Here is an 18,831-nt window from a genome sequence, read left to right as displayed (position 1 = left end):
TGGTAGGATATCAACAATTTCACAAAGCTGCACCAGATTCAATCAGAATGGAGTGACGGTGTAATCATCCTCTAGGACACTGGTGATGAATAATAATTAAATATTCATGTGTAGATTTATCAGCCAATGTCATTAACACCAAGCAAAATCTGGATTTCACTTTCTATTGTGTCACGGAAAGTACTATGCAAACAGGCCTTTGTGTCACAAAGCTGGAGTAACTCAGCGGATCAGACAGCATCTCTGGAAAAAAAGGAATAGGTGACATTTCGGGTTGCCTTCAGTGTCAATGGTTTTGTATTAAGATAGGACAGATGTTTTTGGTCTTGTTGAACTCTTGCTAAGAACCTTGACCGTGATCTTGGGAGGACATGGAGGTCAAACTAACCTATTGATATAACTGCAGCATAACTAGAAAATAAACTCCACCAATGTCTTGTGACCTATCTTAGTTCTTAGTGTTACCCACAGTGATTCTATCTGCTACTTTCTGATTTATTACACTTACAACTGTCAGTATAGATGCAAGTAAACAAAAAAAAAACGAATGCTTGAAGAATTTAACAGGCCAAGCACCAACTGTGGCAGCAAGAGGTACAACCCAATGTTTCAGACTCTGCCTGAGAGGGAGGAGAAAAGATTGTGAAGAAACATGAGGTGTGTGGGATAGATGATTGAGGGTGGGTAGGCGATAGGTGGAACCAGATGGGGAGGGGATAATAGAGGTTGGAGATTATAATTGGAGGTTTCTCATTTCTGATAAAACTTAAGATGAAATAAACAGATTGGTGCATTTATTTCTGTTTTTGAGTGTATCTGAACCCAACAGATCTCAATATGAATATGTATTGGTGTGCCCATTTTCAGATAGTCTGAAACATAAATTCCTGACCTCTGATTGTTTTTCTCCACCAGGTTGGTTAAACGAGCTTGGTAAACGTTTGGAGACGCCATACACTAATAACTCGTTGGGTGGCCCTACGGTTCGAAGTGCCTACATTGCTGCCCTCTACTTCACCTTGAGCAGCCTAACCAGTGTTGGCTTCGGAAATGTTTCTGCAAACACAGACGCAGAGAAGATATTTTCAATCTGCACTATGCTTATTGGGGGTAATTCATTGAGTTCGGCCATGTTTGCTAAAAAATATATATATATATATATAAGCAACAATGGTAAAGGCTAGATAGTTCCATCACACGTCCCACATGAATGAAGGCTCAGACACTGCAGCATGATGCTTCATAATCTACAACTCCAATTAGAAACATAGAAAATAGGTGCAGGAGTAGGCCATTCGGCCCTTCGAGCCTGCCCGCCATTCAATATGATCATAGCTGATCATCCAACTCAGTATTCTGTACCTGCCTTCTCTCCATACTCCCTGATCCCTTTGGCCACAAGGGCCACATCTAACTCCCTTTTAAATTATAGCCAATGAACTGGCCTCAACTACCTTCTGTGGCAGAGAATTCCAGAGATTCACCACTCTCTGTGTGAAAAATGTTTTCGTCAACTCGGTCCTAAAAGATTTCCCCCTTATCCTTAAACTGTGACCCCCTTGTTCTGGACTTCCCCAACATCGGGAACAATCTTCTTGCATCTAGCCTGTCCAACCCTTTAAGAATTTTGTAAGTTTCTATAAGATCCCCCCTCAATCTTCTAAATTCTAGCGAGTACAAACCGAGTCTATCCAGTCTTTCTTCATATGAAAGTCCTGATATCCCAGGAATCAGTCTGGTGAATCTTCTCTGTACTCCCTCTACGGCAAGAATGTCTTTCCTCAGATTAGGAGATCAAAACTGTATGCAATACTCCAGGTGTTGTCTCACCAAGACCCTGTACAACTGCAGTAGAACCTCCCTGCTCTTATACTCAAATCCTTTTGCTATAAATGCTAACATACCATTCGCCTTCTTCACTGCCTGCTGCACCTGCATGCCTACTTTTAATGACTGGTGTACCATGACACCCAGGTCTCGTTGCATCTTCCCTTTTCCTAATCGGCCACCAATTCTGCTGCCGCGACAAAGTGCAGCCATGTAATATCGACAAATCGGGGAAAAAAAACAGACAAAAAAAAGAGAGAATATATACTCTGCTGACTTCCCTTTTGGCTCATTCTAGTGATTGAAAAGTATCCAGTTGATGACATGACTCATGATTTCCTTATGAATTATCTATTTACTCAATAAATTCACCTCTTGGAATTTTTCAAGTGTTCTCACCATGAAGCCTTATGGAACACAGGTTAGAGTTCCAGTTCGCGTATATACAGCCCCCAAATCTGGCAACTATGCACTAAGTGAAGTTCTGACCTGTGTTCAGGAAATCATGTGCAGGCTCGAGTGTGAGTGTACATTAACAGATCTGTATTCAGGCATATGTAGGCAGACCACTGTTTGGGAATGCCGCACAGGCCTAACTTTAGACATACACGTGTCGACCTGAGTCTAGGCGTACATTCGCACACCCATTTTTATGTCTACCCCTGCAACCTGACTTTGGATGTACTCATAAGGGCCAAAATTCAGGTGTAAATTCACAAGCCCACATTTGGGTGTACAAGCACAGTCCTAGGCTCAGGTGTACCTTCACAGGGCAGATTCAGGTGTAGCTTCACGGAGCAAAGATTAGGTGTACCTTCACAGAGTAGAGATCGAGTGTAGCTTCATAATCTGTATTTAGGTCTACATGTGCAGGCCAATAAAAGCCCATAAATGTGATCCCATTTGAAAGCATATATGCTTTGCATCCGACCCCATTTAATTGGCCAGCCACCCATCGACCGTTTACTGGATAGCCCTCTTTTCACCGACACACAATTTGAAAATTCCCATGTTTACTTTGAAAACCACCGATAGCCTTATTCCTCCAACTCTGTAACATTCCCCAGCCATACATCCTTCTGCAACCTCTGTATATCTCCGCCTGTAGCCTCCTGTTCATGCCCTACTTCATTTAATTCACCAGGGGCATCCATCTCTCTTCAGTCAGGAATTCACACCACAAGCCATTCCAACTCTCTCTCTTGATTCAAAACCATCCTTAAAATGCCCCCTGTCCATATTGCTTATTGTCACTCCTTCACATATTCTTTGTTTCAGTATCCACTATGTCATATGAAGTGCCTTTGGTCTTTTTAGGATGTTAAAGGTACAATTGTATATTGTTCTTCCTAATACTGGTGCCTTAAATAGTCGTCATATTATTCAACACCATCCTAAATCCCTAAATTCCTCATCCATTTTACTGTTATTAGAGGCCATGCTAGGGACCACGCTACCTGTATTTCACTCCAATAATTCTTTTGAAAGCAGCTGATTCTGGAAATAATTGGGGAACAAAACTCAAAAAGCCATGAACTGATAATTATTTGAATAATTTATCAGGAAATTAGATTTCCGTTTCACCTATTCCATTTTCTCTTCCAGCTCTGATGCATGCTGTTGTGTTTGGGAATGTTACTGCCATCATCCAACGTATGTACTCAAGGCGCTCTCTCTACCACACTCGCATGAAGGACCTGAAAGAGTTTATTCGAGTTCACTGCCTTCCGCAGAGCCTGAAGCAACGAATGCTTGAGTATTTCCAGACCACCTGGTCAGTGAATAACGGGATTGATGCCAACGAGGTACAATATTTAAGATGTCTGCTCTTACACTCATTCAGTCTGATCTACAAACACAAAGTCTCTTTACCACCTGAGAGAGGAAGTCAGTGTTCTGATGAACTGATCCATTCTATACAGTATATCATTCAAGTGAGATCTACCATAGCACAGATATGGTGTATCGTTTCAATTCACACTCCCTCTAGAGTGGGTCAGCTCCTGAGGAGGGTGAATTATCATCCAGCAAGAGGTCAACATTTCAGAGGAGCATTCCTAAGGGGATACCAGATGGATCTCATGAGTGGGATAGACGCATATAGATCACAGAGTGGAGAGTGCTGATTCTACAGGACCTAGACTGGGAGGGTGAGAGGACGTTTGACTTCAGGGCCAAAAAGTAGGCAGCTGAACAGATAGTCTCAGGTTTAGATAGAGCATCCTCCCCGAGAATGGGAAGTGAGAGTTGAAGCAGCAGGGAGAAGGGATTGAAGAACAAAATCAGTGGTTTCTTTGCTCTTCATTGTGATCTTGGAGCGGCGAGGGCCAGATGAAGATCCTCCTGTCCTGCCATAACAGTAGTTAGTAGGGACCCATCTTCCACACAATTACTTGAAATTATGGTTACATTACCCACCACATTAATACTTTAGCGAAGACCAGTTTTACTCACTGCACTGGTATATTTCATTTTTTCACACAATAATTATACAGACAGAGTTAGAAAAGAATTATTGGAAGATCTGCATGCCAAAATAGATCAGCAAAGACTTGTCATTTTTTTGTTTGCACTGAAAAATGGATTAGCTTCTCAAACTGCATTTGATCCACGTCAAGAGAAAATAGGACTGGCTAGACCTGATTCAAATTTAGATCTCTGATATAATAGACTGGAACATTGGAACATTGGAACCCTGAACATTGTCTTCATTCTATGTTGACGGCTCTAATCGGGAGAGGTGGCAGGCACATACCTGCCGTAGCAGGGATAACTTCAAAGAAAGTCATATCTCTTTCCAGCAATGATTAAACTCTTAATTGAAAACTGTCTGATCTATTTAGCTTTTTAAAATCCACTAGGTTTTTTAACTAGCTGATTAGGATGTGCTTATCCTATAATGCCGCACGGCCATGCATGTATTAACTAAAGCAAGTAGGTCAGGGGGACCATCTGCTCCCTCTTCTCCAGACTTCAAGCACTCCCTCTCTTCAATATGCCCATGCAGGACCATGCTGGCTGCATCTGACACATTAGGGACAATTTACAATAATCCATTAACCTACCAGCATATATGTCGTTATGATATGGGTGGAAACCCCACATGGGGTAAAATGTATGCAGCCACAGGGTGAACATGCAAACTCTACTCAGGCACCATTAGATGTCAGCATGAAAGCTGGGTTGCTGGAACTTTGAGAGCAGTCTATTAGGTGCACCACTGTGCTATCCAAATTATATTTTTTTCTCATCACAGTGAATGTCCATTTATTTTTGTACAAAAATACGTCTGGAAAATTACAGTCTAAACTTCACTTTATTCGCTGCAGCTTTTGCGGGATTTCCCAGATGAGCTCCGTGCCGACATTGCCATGCACCTACACAAGGAGATTCTGCAGTTACCTCTCTTTATATCGGCCAGTCGTGGGTGCTTGAGGTCATTGTCTCTCCACATCAAAACCTCTTTCTGCGCCCCAGGAGAGTACCTCATCAGACAGGGGGACGCCTTGCAAGCAAACTACTTTGTGTGCTCAGGCTCCATGGAAGTTTTGAAGGACAGCGTGGTATTGGCAATTCTTGGTAAGGTCTCACAATGTCTGAGCTTAGCTTGACTTTTCACATTACATTTTATATATTGACTTTTGTTGGATGTGGTTGGTCAAAGGGGCAGGTTTTAAGGGCAGTGTTTTTAAAAGGGGGTAAGAGAGTCAGCAGGAAGAAATATTTTAGCAGCTAAGGTTCAGAACAGAAGAAACTAAAAAAGGACATAATATGGTCCCTTGAACCATTTTACAGCCCAGTCCCCACTATCTCTGACTCCCTTAAAGTCCAAAAATATATCTGTCTGTCTGTTTATGTATCTGTTTACTTAATCTCAGCCTTAAATGTACTTATGACCAATTTTTTTGACTCAGTTAGTTTGTTAAACTCAAGTATTCTTAATTGCACCATGTACCTGTGTAAATGTCTTTTAAATGTTGTTATTGTAGTACTAGCCTCAACTACCTCCTCTGGCAGCTTGTTCCATATACCTATCACCTTCTGTGTGAGGGTTGGCCCATAGGCTCGTATTAAATCTGCCCCTCTCACCTTAAACCCATGTCCACTGGTTCTTGATTCCCCTACTGTGGGTAAAATAGTATCCCTATCTATTCCCCTCATGATCTCATACATCTCTATAAAATCACTGCCACCAGCGCTCCGAGAAATAATGTCCAAGCTTGCCTGACATTTCTCCCTATACCTCAGGCCTTCAAGTCCTGGCAATATTCTCATAATCTAATGCTACGAACCTGGCAAAGCTGACAATTTTGAAGTGAGAAAAAATCCTATTTTTAACCATAGAATTCAAGTCTGCTTGAAAAATCACATTTTAAACAAACATCACATTTAGGATACACAGTAGAATTTTCCAGCTTATTCTCTTTTGATGTTGGTTTCCAATTCTGATGATTTATTTTTCTAGATAATCAGATACAAAGTGCAACCTCCTTGATTTAAAATATTCCCATCTTAAGTTGAACGACAATGGTCATGAAGTAGATTAAATTTTTGCCAAAGCACCAATTAGTTTATTTTGTTTATGCATTATGTTCTGGCAGTGTTAACCCATGTTGCAGTTGCTAAGCTACAAGTTTATATAACGTGAGTAGGAGGGAGTTATTTCACTGACTTGCTTATGTAATATGCGCTGCAAAGTGAGAACATCATGCAATTTTTCGTGAACTAGTGGACAATCCCCTTCTCCAATTCAAATTCAATTATTAAACTGGCTAATTTTCGCCTTTCATCTTTCAATGTCATTTTTCAATGAGCAAGGGAGGCAGCAGTGAATTATAAATGGGATCTGGATTCTTCTCAACGATAGGGTCTCTCTGAAGAAGGTCCGACGATTCAGAAACTCCTAGACAACAAGGAACTGCAGATGCTGGTGAACCAAAAAGGACGCAACGTGCTGGGGTAACTTAGGGGGTCAGGCAGCATCTCTGGAGAACGTGGATAAATTATGTTTCAGTCCGGGCCCGACCCAAAATATCACATCTCCATGTTCACCAGAGAGTCTGTCCAGCTGAATTACTCCAACTTTGTGTCTTATTTAGAAACACCCAATAAGCTTGAGTGATTTTTTTTTATAGCATTCAAAAAAAATATTAAAGGTGCTGTTAAATATCTTTATCATGTGCAATTCTCAAAGATGCTGGATTGTTCTGTAAAATTCCATGTTCAATTACATTAAATTCCAGCTTGGCTGGTGATATCCACATCCTTTGAATTAATACATTAAAAAGTACATGTTCAGACAAAAATATTCACTCAGTTAGACATTCAATCATGCACTATCCAATGAAGATCAGGTTCAAGAAACTCTGCCCACAACTCCTGCTGTGTCTTATGTTTGCATTGTACCTCCTTCCACTGTGTGAAAGAGGCAGGTGTCTACTCAGTGGCTTTCCAATAGCAAGACTTCAACTGGAATTCGATCACAATGGGGGATCATTGATCCTGTGCAATGTGCAGGTGTTCAAGTGATATAGCTCCATTGTGCTACTTAATCTAAATGATTTAGATGAGGATGAATGACCATTGAAGTTTGATTGAAATTGAAAAATTAATATAGATAACAATTTTATATAGTTCACTAGACTAAGTGGGACCCGTTGGGTCCCATGTTCACATGGGAGGGCTGGTCCCCCGATGCAATATTCCACCTCTCCACCAATTCCCAAATATTGGTGGGGGGGGGGGGACTTTCTGGAGTGCTGGTATGGGTTCTTGGGGTGGCAGCTCAGTCCCTCAAGCCTGATCTGCTGGCAGCTCACTCACAGCTGGTGGGCTGGCAGTTGACTCATGACTATTCCTTGAAGTTCCATTTCAAGCAGGATGCAAGGCCACCAAATTCAAATCTGTGTTCCTACCATTTCAAGCAGGGTGCAAGGCCACCAAATTCAAGTGCAGTTTCTTACCACTATGAGCAGGGTGCCAGGCCACCGAATTCAAGTGCAGTTTCATACCACTTCAAGCTGGATCCAAGGCCACCAAATTCAAGTGCAGTTTCATACCACTTTCAGCAGGGTGCAAGGCCACTAAATTCAGTGCAATTTTATTCCACTTCAAGCAGGGTCCAAGGCCACCAAATTCAAATGCAGCTTCATACCATTTCATGCAGGGTGAAACCACCATAAAACCACACAAAACACCAAACTCACAGTTCAGTAGACATTCAGTGTGTTCAGTTGATTCACAGCTCAGAGTCACCTCTCCCCCACCCATCATGCAGAGACTGAGCCACACCCACACTTCTGGGTTTTATAACCCCTCCCCCCGGAAAAGGTGTAGCTTTCAGGACGTGATTGACAGGAGAGAGTTTCTCAACATTTTTTTTAAACACTAATAACACTTTTATTTTTCATTGATGGGAAGAATTCTCTGCACCTGCTCAGCGGAGAGGGGACTGAGTAAGATGGCCAAAAATTACAGCCGTAAGTTTAGCGTTTTATCTAAAATCAATATACAGTGCAAACAGGAAGTAAGTGCATTTGCGGTAGTGCCTTAACTTCAAGCCAGAGCACCCAAGCCACCATTTGCAGTAAGTAGTGCCTTTCAACTTCAAGCCATCAACTTCAAGCAAAGCACCCGAGCCACCATCTGCAGTAAGTAGTGCCTTTCAACCTCAAGCCAAAGCACCCAAGCCACCATTTGCAGTAAGTAGTGCCTTTCAACTTCAAAGCACCCAAGCCACCATTTACAGTAAGTAGTGCCTTTCAACTTCATGCCACCATTTGCTGTAAGTGGTGTCTTTCAACTTCAAGCCAAAGCACACAAGCCACCATTTACAGTAAGTAGTGCCTTTCAACTTCAAGCCAAAGCACCCAAGCCACCATTTGCAGTAAGTAGTGCCTTTCAACTTCAAGCCAAAGCACCCAAGCCACCATTTGCTGTAAGTAGTGCCTTTCAACTTCAAGCCAAAGCTCCCAAGCCACTATTTGCTGTAAGTAGTGCCTTTCAACTTCAAGTCAAAGCACCCAAGCCACCATTTGCAGTAAGAAGTGCCTTTCAACTTCAAACCAAAGCACCCAAGCCACCATTTACAGTAATTTGCAGTAGTGCCTTTCACCTTCAAGCCAAAGCTCCCAAGCCACCATTTGCAGTAAGTAGTGCCTTTCAACTTCAAGCCGCAAAGCACCCAAGCCACCATTTGCAGTAAGTAGTGCCTTTCAACTTCAAGCCAAAGCATCCAAGCCACCATTTGCAGGCAGTGCCTTTTTACTTCAAACAAACCATATTTTCATTTTCAAACCACATTAAGGGTACTCACAGTTGTGTAGACATTTGTTCAGTGTTATTCAGAGCTCAGAGAGACGTGACCCTTGGCTTCATCCATCTTGCAGAGACTGAGTGAAGCACACCACTTCCTGGTTTTATAGTCCCTCCCCCGCCCTCCAGCAGGGGCAGCAGAGAGAATGGTGATTTTTTTAAAAAACATTAATATCTCTCTGATTTGTCATCGATGGGGAAAATCCTCTGCACCGTAAGGCAGAGGGTGGCTCTGAGCGAGGTGGCCAAAAATGACGGCCGTAGGTGGCGGCGTTCTGTCGGAAATCGCAGCACAGTAGGCCAAAAGCGGTCAAGATCAGAGATTTAGGAATATAGATATCCAGTTCTCAATTTCTTTGACGTCAATTGGGCACCAGATTTTATTTACAACTATCGACTTTTTGACAGAAAGGAACGTTTGCGTTATCTTTGCTCCATGTGTGATTTATCTCACACTATATCTCACCCACTTGTAAATCTTTCTGTAATGTAACTCTGGTTCACAAAGGAAACACATTCCTATTCCTGTTTTTGATCACTGCACACTCCAAGTATCACTGCACACTCCAAGTCAACCTCTGGTCAATATTACCTTCCCCAGTTGACCTCTTCCAAAAGGATTTGGGTCTAAAATGAATTGCTGTCTAAGGGACCTGAAGATTTTCTGCATTGCTTTCCCTTGCAGGCAAAGGAGACTTGATTGGTGCAGATCTTTCATCGAAGGGCCAAGTGAGTAAAACAAATGCTGATGTGAAAGCATTAACTTATTGTGATCTGCAATACATCGGTCTGAGAGGCTTATTTGAAGTGTTGGAGCTCTATCCTGAGTATTCAAGCAAGTTTGTGTCGAACATCCACCGTGACCTGACCTTCAACCTTGAAGAAGGATGTGAAGCACAGGTAAGATAATACCTTTGAAAATATTTCTCTTCCAGGAATTACACTGCATGTGATATATTGGGCATCTTAATTTGTGATAAAAACAAATTTTGCAGACAAATGGTTTAAAGGATCTCTCAATTCTGAGAATAAATTCATTGAACTACTCAAGTGGCCTTGTGCTTTATCAGCTGTCCATACAATTCTACGTCCATGTAATTGTCTTCCAAGAATATGATCACTTTTACACTGAGATGTGGGAGAAAACTGAAGCACCTGGAGGAAATCCATGCAGTCACAGGGAGAACATTCAAAGTCCACCTAGACCAAACCCAAGGACAAGGTCTCTGACACTGTGAGACAATAGTATTGGTATTGGTTTGTAACTGTCACAGTGGTGGCCTGTACAAGTTTACAGGAGGATGAAAGTTGAGGTATCACAAACCTGCTGCACAGTACTGAGTATCATGTTGGACTCCACAAATATGTTCATCTGAAGTAGTCAGGATTTTGCAATGAAGGTTAGAAGATTTTGAAAGATTAGATGCAGAACTTTGTTCGGTGCTCAATACACATAATTTCTTCTGATAGGATTTAATATAGTCACCAACAATCATTTGGTCTTGTTGATAAGAGCTCACAGCTTGTTGCACTTGAGAAGATTACATTAATCAGCCACAGGATGGGGTGAAGTACCTCAACTCATGACTTCCCCCGTTAGATATTGTGTTGGTGGAGAAGCAGCTGTTCTTGTTATAAAATGCAGTGAAATCAAATCCTGTACAAACATTTATAAATTCCTTCTCAACAGCTGGTAAGAAGTATTTGAGGTTTAAATGTTCTCTCTGTTTCTGATAAATTAACACATGCCCTATTTTAACATAGTTGTTAATTGAAATTAAACTCCAGATCTTTTTCACACCACAGTGCCGATAAGCCTTAAAATAGTGAACATTAAATGCTTAATGAAAATGTGGAATAATGTTTCCATGGGATGGTGTTCAGTGATAGTTCTGATCACTGTCTCCCTGCACAGTCCCATGCTTATAGTTAGCACAGTTTGGTACTCTCCCATCTCCCTAATAAAGAAAGTAGTTAATCATAGAGTAATAAGGAACTGCAGAAGCTGCTTTGCACAAATAGACACAAAGTGCTGGAGTAACTCAGCGGGCCAGGTAGCATCTCTGGAGTATGTGGACAGGTGACATTTCATCTCCTGACTCTCCAAAGCCTTTCCTCCACCTTCCAGGTACAGGTCCTGGGATATTGTGTGAACAAAAAATACAGGGTGAAAGTGGGGAGATGGAATTGACTGGGTTGCTCTGACAAGTGGACGTGGCCTCTGTCTATGTTGTAGTAAAATATGAGCAATAACAGATCGTACTTCATTTGTCTGGATATATGGAGATCATTAATACCATAAACTGACACCAAATTCACCACCATAAAACAAAGATCAATGGATTTATGGGTCTAAGCATCCATGGATATTGGGCTAGGGCAGGTTAGCTATAATGTTATTGAATGGTGGAGCAGACCTGAGAGACAGGATGGTCTAGTCTTTCTTCTGGTTCTTATGTTCGTATGTTTTAAGCATTCACTCCCTCCACCTCCAGTACAATATGGCTACAGCTTGGTGCAGTGCAGCAACTCAAGGCCTCTATGAAGCTTCCCCAACCTGGTAACCACTCCTACTAGGAGAAACAAGTGACACCTACATCACCAAATGTAAATATCTCTCCAAGTTACACATCATCGTGGCTCGAAAATGTATGTCTGTCCTTTATTGTTGCGAGGTCAATGTCTTAGTACTCACCCACTAACAGCACTGTGATAGAATCTTAACCATAACCAGAACAGCTGCAGTTCAAAAAGGCATCCCACCATCACCTTCCCCATGTCATCTATGGGAGGGCAATAAATGGTGGCAAATCCTAGATTTCATCAACTAATTAAAAAAATCCTGCATCTATGTTCCGAGGTCAAATTTATTCCAAGGCCTCATAGAACATAGAACAGGATGGTCTAGTTGAGACACAAGACATTGCAGATCTGGAACCTTGAGCGAAAAACAAACTGCTGGAGGAACTGAGCAGGTCGGGCAGCATCTGTGGAGGGAAGTGACAGATAACGTTTAGAGGTCAGGACCCATCTTCAAAAGTGGAATATGGGGGAAGAAAGCTGGAACATAGAGGTGTGGGTGAGGCAAAGCCTGCCATGGGGTGGAGGTAAGGGTGATTGGCAGACGGTTAAAGTAAGTAACAAAGGCTAGAGGAGATAAAGGAGTGTTGGATTTGTAGATAAAAGGAGTGAAAAGTAAAGTCAGAGGATGGGATATCAGTGGACGAGACAAGGGGGTGGGGAATGAGGGTTTGTAAAAGGGAAATATGGGACATGGGGGATGGGAGATGAGTGTATGGAGGAGGGAAAAAGACCGGGGTGACTGTAGTGGTGATAGATAGTGAGAGAAATGTATGCATGGCCATAGGGGTGGGGGCAAGTGTTTGGGGGTGTTACTTGAAATTGGAGACTTTAATATTTACATTGTTGGGTTGCAAGGTACCCAAGCAAAATATGAGGAGCTGCTCTTTCAGTTTGTTTGTTGCCTCAGTCCGGTAACGTTCCATCTGTTGTTTTCACAGGGAATCGCAAAGTGCGCCAAATCCCCAAGACTCTCTCAGGTATGTTGGTTATTTTACTCTGAATGTAGTGCATTATACATTGTGGCATCAACGAGCAATAAACGGAAATGAAAGTCAAGATGGATAACATTCTGTGACATTTCATTCATTTGGGAACTGTTGCTGTGAGACTGGCTGTTCTGCTATTGGATCCAGCCAGGCAAGGTTTAGGTTTAGGTTACGTTTCAGGTTTATTATTGTCACATATCAGAACAATGTGACCTAATTTCCTGGCTAGTACAATAAAAGAGAATTACAAAGGAAATGACACAAATCATTGATGCAACATAAATTACTGTAGATTACATTTCTGTAATGCTGCAATTTGACCTGAAAACATCCACTCTGAAAATATATTTTTTTATATACATAGCCAAAAATTTAAAAATAAGACACATATATATTTGTGCTATTTATCCAGTCACCCAAACAACCTGGATATTTGGTACGAAGATAGACGCAAAATGCCGGAGTAACTCAGCAGGACAGGCAGCATGTCTGGCGAGAAGGAATGGGTGACGTTTCGGGTCGAGGTCCTTCTTCAGAATTTTGTGTCTATCTTCGGTTTAAACCAGCATCTGCAGTTCCTACCTGCACTAAATATTTGCAATATGTGACCCCACCAGCTTTACACCTCCTGATTTGTGACTGTTAAGTTTATACTTCTTATCAATATGGTTAATTTATTTGTGTAGGAAGGAACTGCAGATGCTGGTTTAAACTGAAGATAGACACAAAATGCTGGAGTAACTCAGCGGGACAGGTAGCAACACTGGAGAGAAGGATTGGGGAATTTTCGGGTTGAAACCTTTCATTCTCGACCTGATTCATTTACTTGACTGCATTACTGTTCATTTAGCAATGGGTGATGTATCCTGCATTTCTGCATCAGCTTAGTACTCTGAGGCTACTAAACTTAGAAGAGTTAAACATGTCTTTTGAACACATGCAAAACAAGCCCAGACCTCTCGAGAAGTTTCACTTTCCTGAAAAAAACACATAAAGTTCCTGGAAACATGAGAAACGTGAAAGAAAAACCCTAGAAAATATGTGTGGCTTTTTGGTACTGTTGTTACCCAGGTTACCCTATTCCCAGACAATGAATGCCTGCTTTTTATGTAGTTTCTAAATGGGGTCAGTAATTTGCACTAGTTAATTAATTCTCACCTTTATTCTGACATCTAAGAGATGTCACGGTGGAGCAGCGGATGAGATGCCGCCTTACAGCGCCGGAGACCTGGGTTAAATCCCGACTATTGGTAGAATAGAATAGTTTCTTTATTGTCATTGTAACATGAACCATGTACAACAAAATTGAAAAATGTCAGCCAGTCAGTGCACCATTCAAACATTTCTAAAAGCTAACGATACATACAAGGTAAAATATTAAAAGATAAACAACTAAAATAAATATCACGAAAATAGCACGCATAGACACCCAACCCTCCATCCTTCTGTCGATTTCACAGTGTACCACAGTCCCTTAGTATGTCTCGCCCCTGCGTTCCTTGGCGGCTACATTTAGTGCTTTTATAGCAGTGGGGTAAAAACTGTTTTTTAGTCTGTTCGTCCTTGTCCTTGTAGATCTGTACCGTCTGCCTGACGGCAACAGTTCAAACAGGGAGTGTCCGGGGTGGGAAATGTCCTTTATGATACTCTGGGATTTTTTGGTGCAGCGGGAACTGTGTAAGTCCTCCAAGGTAAGGAGAGGGCAGCCGACAATCCTCTGGGCGTTGTCAATGGCCCTCTGGAGCGCTTTCCTCTGAGCCGCTGTGCAGCTGGTGTACCACACGCATACACAGTATGTTAGTATGCTCTCAATGGAGCACCGATAAAAGGACAGCAGCAGTCTCTGAGTGATGTTATTCTTCCTGAGCACCCTCAGGAAGTGCAGTCTCTGCTGGACCTTTTTCAGGTGCTGTCTGTACGGAGTTTGTACATTCTCCCGTGACCTGTGTGGGTTTGCTCTGGGAGCTCCGGTTTCCTCCCACACTCCAAAGACGGCTAATTGGCTTGGTGAAATTATAGATTGTCTTGTGTGCGTGATGGACAGAGTTAGTGTGCGGGGATCGCTGATCGGTGCAGACTCGGTGGGCTGAAGGCCTTTTTCTGCACTATATCTATAAACTAAAAAGATAAAGTACCCATACTGGAACGGGATAATATAGTATTTGGTAAGCAGAAGAACAATTCTTATTCAGAAGAACCTGGCCCCAGTTAGGAAACTTCAGAAATTAAACATGTTGGGTTCCATTCTAATTCAATGACTAATTAATTCATACAGAACCATTCAAAATAGAAAAACTTCCCAAGGCATCTCACAGGAATGTTGCCCAGCAAAAGATAATGGAGGCAGATGTGTGGAAGGTAGTTGAAGAAAGCAGAGAGATTACATTCAAATAATTTGCTTGCATAACTTGTTTGAGGCTACATGTGAAGAACAGCTACTTTCTGAAGCACCAGTGGACAGCAAGAACCAATGGACTGTTCCTCACTCTTTGATGGAAGTGAGGAGGAAATAAAATGATCAAAGTTGCTTTTATAACTAATCCTTGCCTTCCCTAACAGTGATACGTGATATCAAGATATATACTTTTTCGTACATTAAAAAATGGAACATTTCATGTTCATTTTTTCTAGCAATATATGAGGCAGCCATTTAAGCTACTGTATCTGTGCCAGCTCTCGGAGAAACCCCATCAATCCCATTCCCCGCTTAATAGCCCACAACTATTCTCTATTCTCGCTCAGATGCTAACTAAATCCCCAATTCTCCTATCAACCACTTAGCGTAGAGGTAATCTGCACCCAAATAATTCACTAACTCATCTTTTGAATGTGGAAGGAAACTGAAGCACTCAGAAGAAACCCACATAGTCAGAGGTAGGATATGAGACTCCATACAGACAGACCCAGAGGTCAGGATTGAACAGTCTGATGGAGATGGCATATATGAGCAGTGCTTCATACTGGAGATGCCAAATTCACGGAAGAACCTTTGAATTCACAATTGCTCGTAGCTTTCTTCAGATGACAGATTAATGGAAACCCATTAGTGGGAAACTGGTGGGAAAATGCTTAAAAAATGTAAGAATCTGGTTCTTTATAGATTTCACTAAAATAAAATGCACAGGCTAATGGAACAAATGCATTATTTTCAGAATCAACTGGACAGCGATGACAATTCCACAAAGAAACTTTCATCCATTTTGGAAACTGAGGATGAACCAAACGAATACTCACACCTCTCACCAGCAACTAAGACTCACAGGAAGCTCACTCTGCCTGGATTGAACAGTCCGATCCGCCGAGGATCTCTTGGTAGTTTGCTGGGGGAGGAACTAAAACATTACTCGGCGCTGCGACATGGCAGTCGATCCCCAGGGAAGTGCAGGAGGGGTGAAAGCCCCCCGCATAATACAGAAGACAGCATGTACAGTGGTGGAAATGACAATATCCAAAATCCAGCAAAACTCCTTCTACCATCATTGAACTGTTGTGGACCCCCTAACCTAACTCCTAGGTAATGATATCACCACGTAAATAATCCAAAAAAATAACACTTGGCTTGTTGACGTTCAATTTAACACTCGTGTGGTACCTCTTGTTAATATACATTACTCTGCACACAGGATGAACAATGCACAGCACAAGTGTATTGCCAGCAGCCAACTATACATGAGGCAAGATAGTAAATGATAACTAAGAGAAAACTGCTGGAAGAACTTAATGGGTCAAGCAGCATCTGTGGAGGTAGATTGATAGTTGGCGTTTCTTTCCTTTGCCACCACAGATGTTGCTTGACCCACTGTTCCATCTCAGTTTGTATTTTTGCTTCAGATTCCAGAATCTGGATATATCTTGATAATTAGTCTGCTTAAATTAGTCTGTTTACCAGTTTTCCTTCATTCCGGACGATCCACTTTTTGTTGTAGAAAAGCCGCAAGAAATTTATTCTTGGACATTTAAGTCCATTTGAGATTATGTATCACTGAGATACCTTTTGCATGTTTGTTTATTGAACAGTGAGCTGCATTGTTGGGGGTGATCTTAAAGGCAGACTACAGAAATGGTAACTTTACGTTTGCTCACTGAGCATCGATGGTTTGTACGGATATTGATCAAGGATCTCACGAGCATCATGGAAGGTCAAGGGGTTGTTGTGCATGAGGCATATCACAAATTGGAATCATTGACATTTGCATTACAGAAGGAGGCATTTTGGCCACATGTGTTCATGCAGATAATTGAACATTGGGTTTGCTTGTTCAGTTAGCAACACCATTCAGCTTTTCCGACCATCAGGGTTGAAGTTGCATCATTGAAAGTTAACTATGCAGATGCAGAACAATCTTGTGTAACTTTACATCATGATGCAAGTCAATGTTAAAGTCATGATGAATGGAGACATATTTTGTGTTCTTTAATCCTCTGTACTCTGAATGCCTCTGGTTCGTGATGAAAGACAGGAATAGTGTATGACTCGAATAGCCATGGGTTGGCACCATCTTGAAGTTGCTACTATGTACTGTACTACTGTGGTGTTGGATGTCAATAAGTTGAGTGTAGTACTTCTGAACAATATATCTATGTTGATGTTCAGCAGCCAACTTTAGGACACAGATTCCATCCACATTTTTAGTAAATTCTGTAACAGATTTGTAGATTGGAATGGAATTAGAGGGCTCCCAAGATTTACAATGTTGATAAATGATGGAATTTGGTTACATTTAGAGCCAGACCCTGTTTGTGGAAGACTTTGGTCAATAGGCTTTCCACACTAAGCAGATGTCTGGGAAGTATTGAAACAAATGAAACAAGTGTCAATTTTTTAAATATGAAAAGTGGGAAGCTTTTTATTATATAATTCACAGCCACTAATGGAATTGTAGCAATGTGTAGCTTCAAGAAACATAGCTTCCGATGCGACTTCACTTATGAATCACCAGTAGTGAAAAAACACCATTGCTTCAAAACTTATCCCGAGTGCTAAACTTGTTATGTCGGTGACAATGCGTCATCATTTGCCTCCAAAGTTCAGGTCAATTTGTGTCATTGACCAAGTGAAGAACAATTTCGAAATATTTGTTTTCAAAAGAGCAGTTTCATTGGTTAGGCTGAAGCTTATATCTTGCATTATAGAAGAATGGTCAGTGCTATTAATAGAGCCAGTTCCTAGTGAGACAGTAAATAGAAAATCATTTTGCACAGAGATTTTTACAGTAGATTTATTGATTCTCTGAAATGAAACAATTTGAGATAGAATTACCTTGAATCAACTTTATCAAATATAACTGGAGCTTGATTTGCTGTAATTCTATTCACATTATGGGTCTGTTGGATGATTTACTCTTTGTTAGTTCATGAAAGATTCCTTGTAGAATGCTCAGGGTTCTGTTGTGAAAGGATAAGAATGGGCATGGTTTTTTTCTGAGCTACAAAAGATTCACCTCTTTCAAACTCACGTTTCAATGTACAATTTTGATCCTAATTGCCGATTAACATAATTGAAACTGTCTGCAGGGGCTAAAGCACAAATATGCAAATTTGGCACTCCAGAAGTGATTCTGTGTCATATTTGTTTCATTGTCTTAATAATCAATAATCAAACCTCAAGAAATGGATGATGTATCATTACGGAGAAACGAGAACTGCTGGAACTCACCTGGTTAAACATGAGGCGAGAAACGAATGGTAGATTTGATCGACAGAACTATTGTACATTGGAAATACCAAATTAGACTGCAGAAAGTGGGATTATTTTTGATACACTTTGCAATACCTTTTCGGGATAAGGTTATACGATCAAATAACCAATGCATTCAGGAGCATGAATTACATAAAATAAAGTGATTTACAACAAGTTATTTCAAAGTACTGCTTAGTTAACAGTAGTTGAATGAAATAGTCTGCAATGGAAACACCAAATGAGACTGCATCTGGTAGGATTCTTTTTGATACACTTTGCAATATCTTTTCCATTTTACAATTAAATAAAGATTTCTAATAGATTCAGGAGCATGAAGTACACAAAATAAAGTGGCTTACAACATGATATTTCAGTTCATTTCAGTTATTGGCATTGAATTGAGAATAACTACTCTGCATCGGAAACGTTCTGTGAGGCTGT

The 18,831-nt window shown here is 41.2% G+C and overlaps 1 protein-coding gene across 1 annotated transcript in view; it reads left to right on the top strand.

The window, feature by feature from the left end:
- Positions 1-16,299, top strand: part of kcnh4b (potassium voltage-gated channel, subfamily H (eag-related), member 4b) — a 77,109-nt gene extending 60,810 nt beyond the window's left edge. Inside the window, exons 8-13 of the mRNA XM_055657126.1 lie at positions 916-1,110; positions 3,433-3,632; positions 5,157-5,406; positions 9,827-10,041; positions 12,663-12,701; positions 15,863-16,299. Coding sequence (XP_055513101.1) covers positions 916-1,110; positions 3,433-3,632; positions 5,157-5,406; positions 9,827-10,041; positions 12,663-12,701; positions 15,863-16,228 — 1,265 coding nt within the window. The 3' untranslated portion in view covers positions 16,229-16,299. The remainder of the gene's footprint in view (positions 1-915; positions 1,111-3,432; positions 3,633-5,156; positions 5,407-9,826; positions 10,042-12,662; positions 12,702-15,862) is intronic.
- The last annotated feature ends 2,532 nt before the right edge of the window (positions 16,300-18,831 follow it).

This window comes from Leucoraja erinacea, chromosome 27, assembly GCF_028641065.1.
Source record: "Leucoraja erinacea ecotype New England chromosome 27, Leri_hhj_1, whole genome shotgun sequence".
In the NCBI taxonomy this organism is placed as follows: Eukaryota; Metazoa; Chordata; class Chondrichthyes; order Rajiformes; family Rajidae; genus Leucoraja; species Leucoraja erinaceus.
This window is presented reverse-complemented; position numbering and strand designations above follow the sequence as displayed.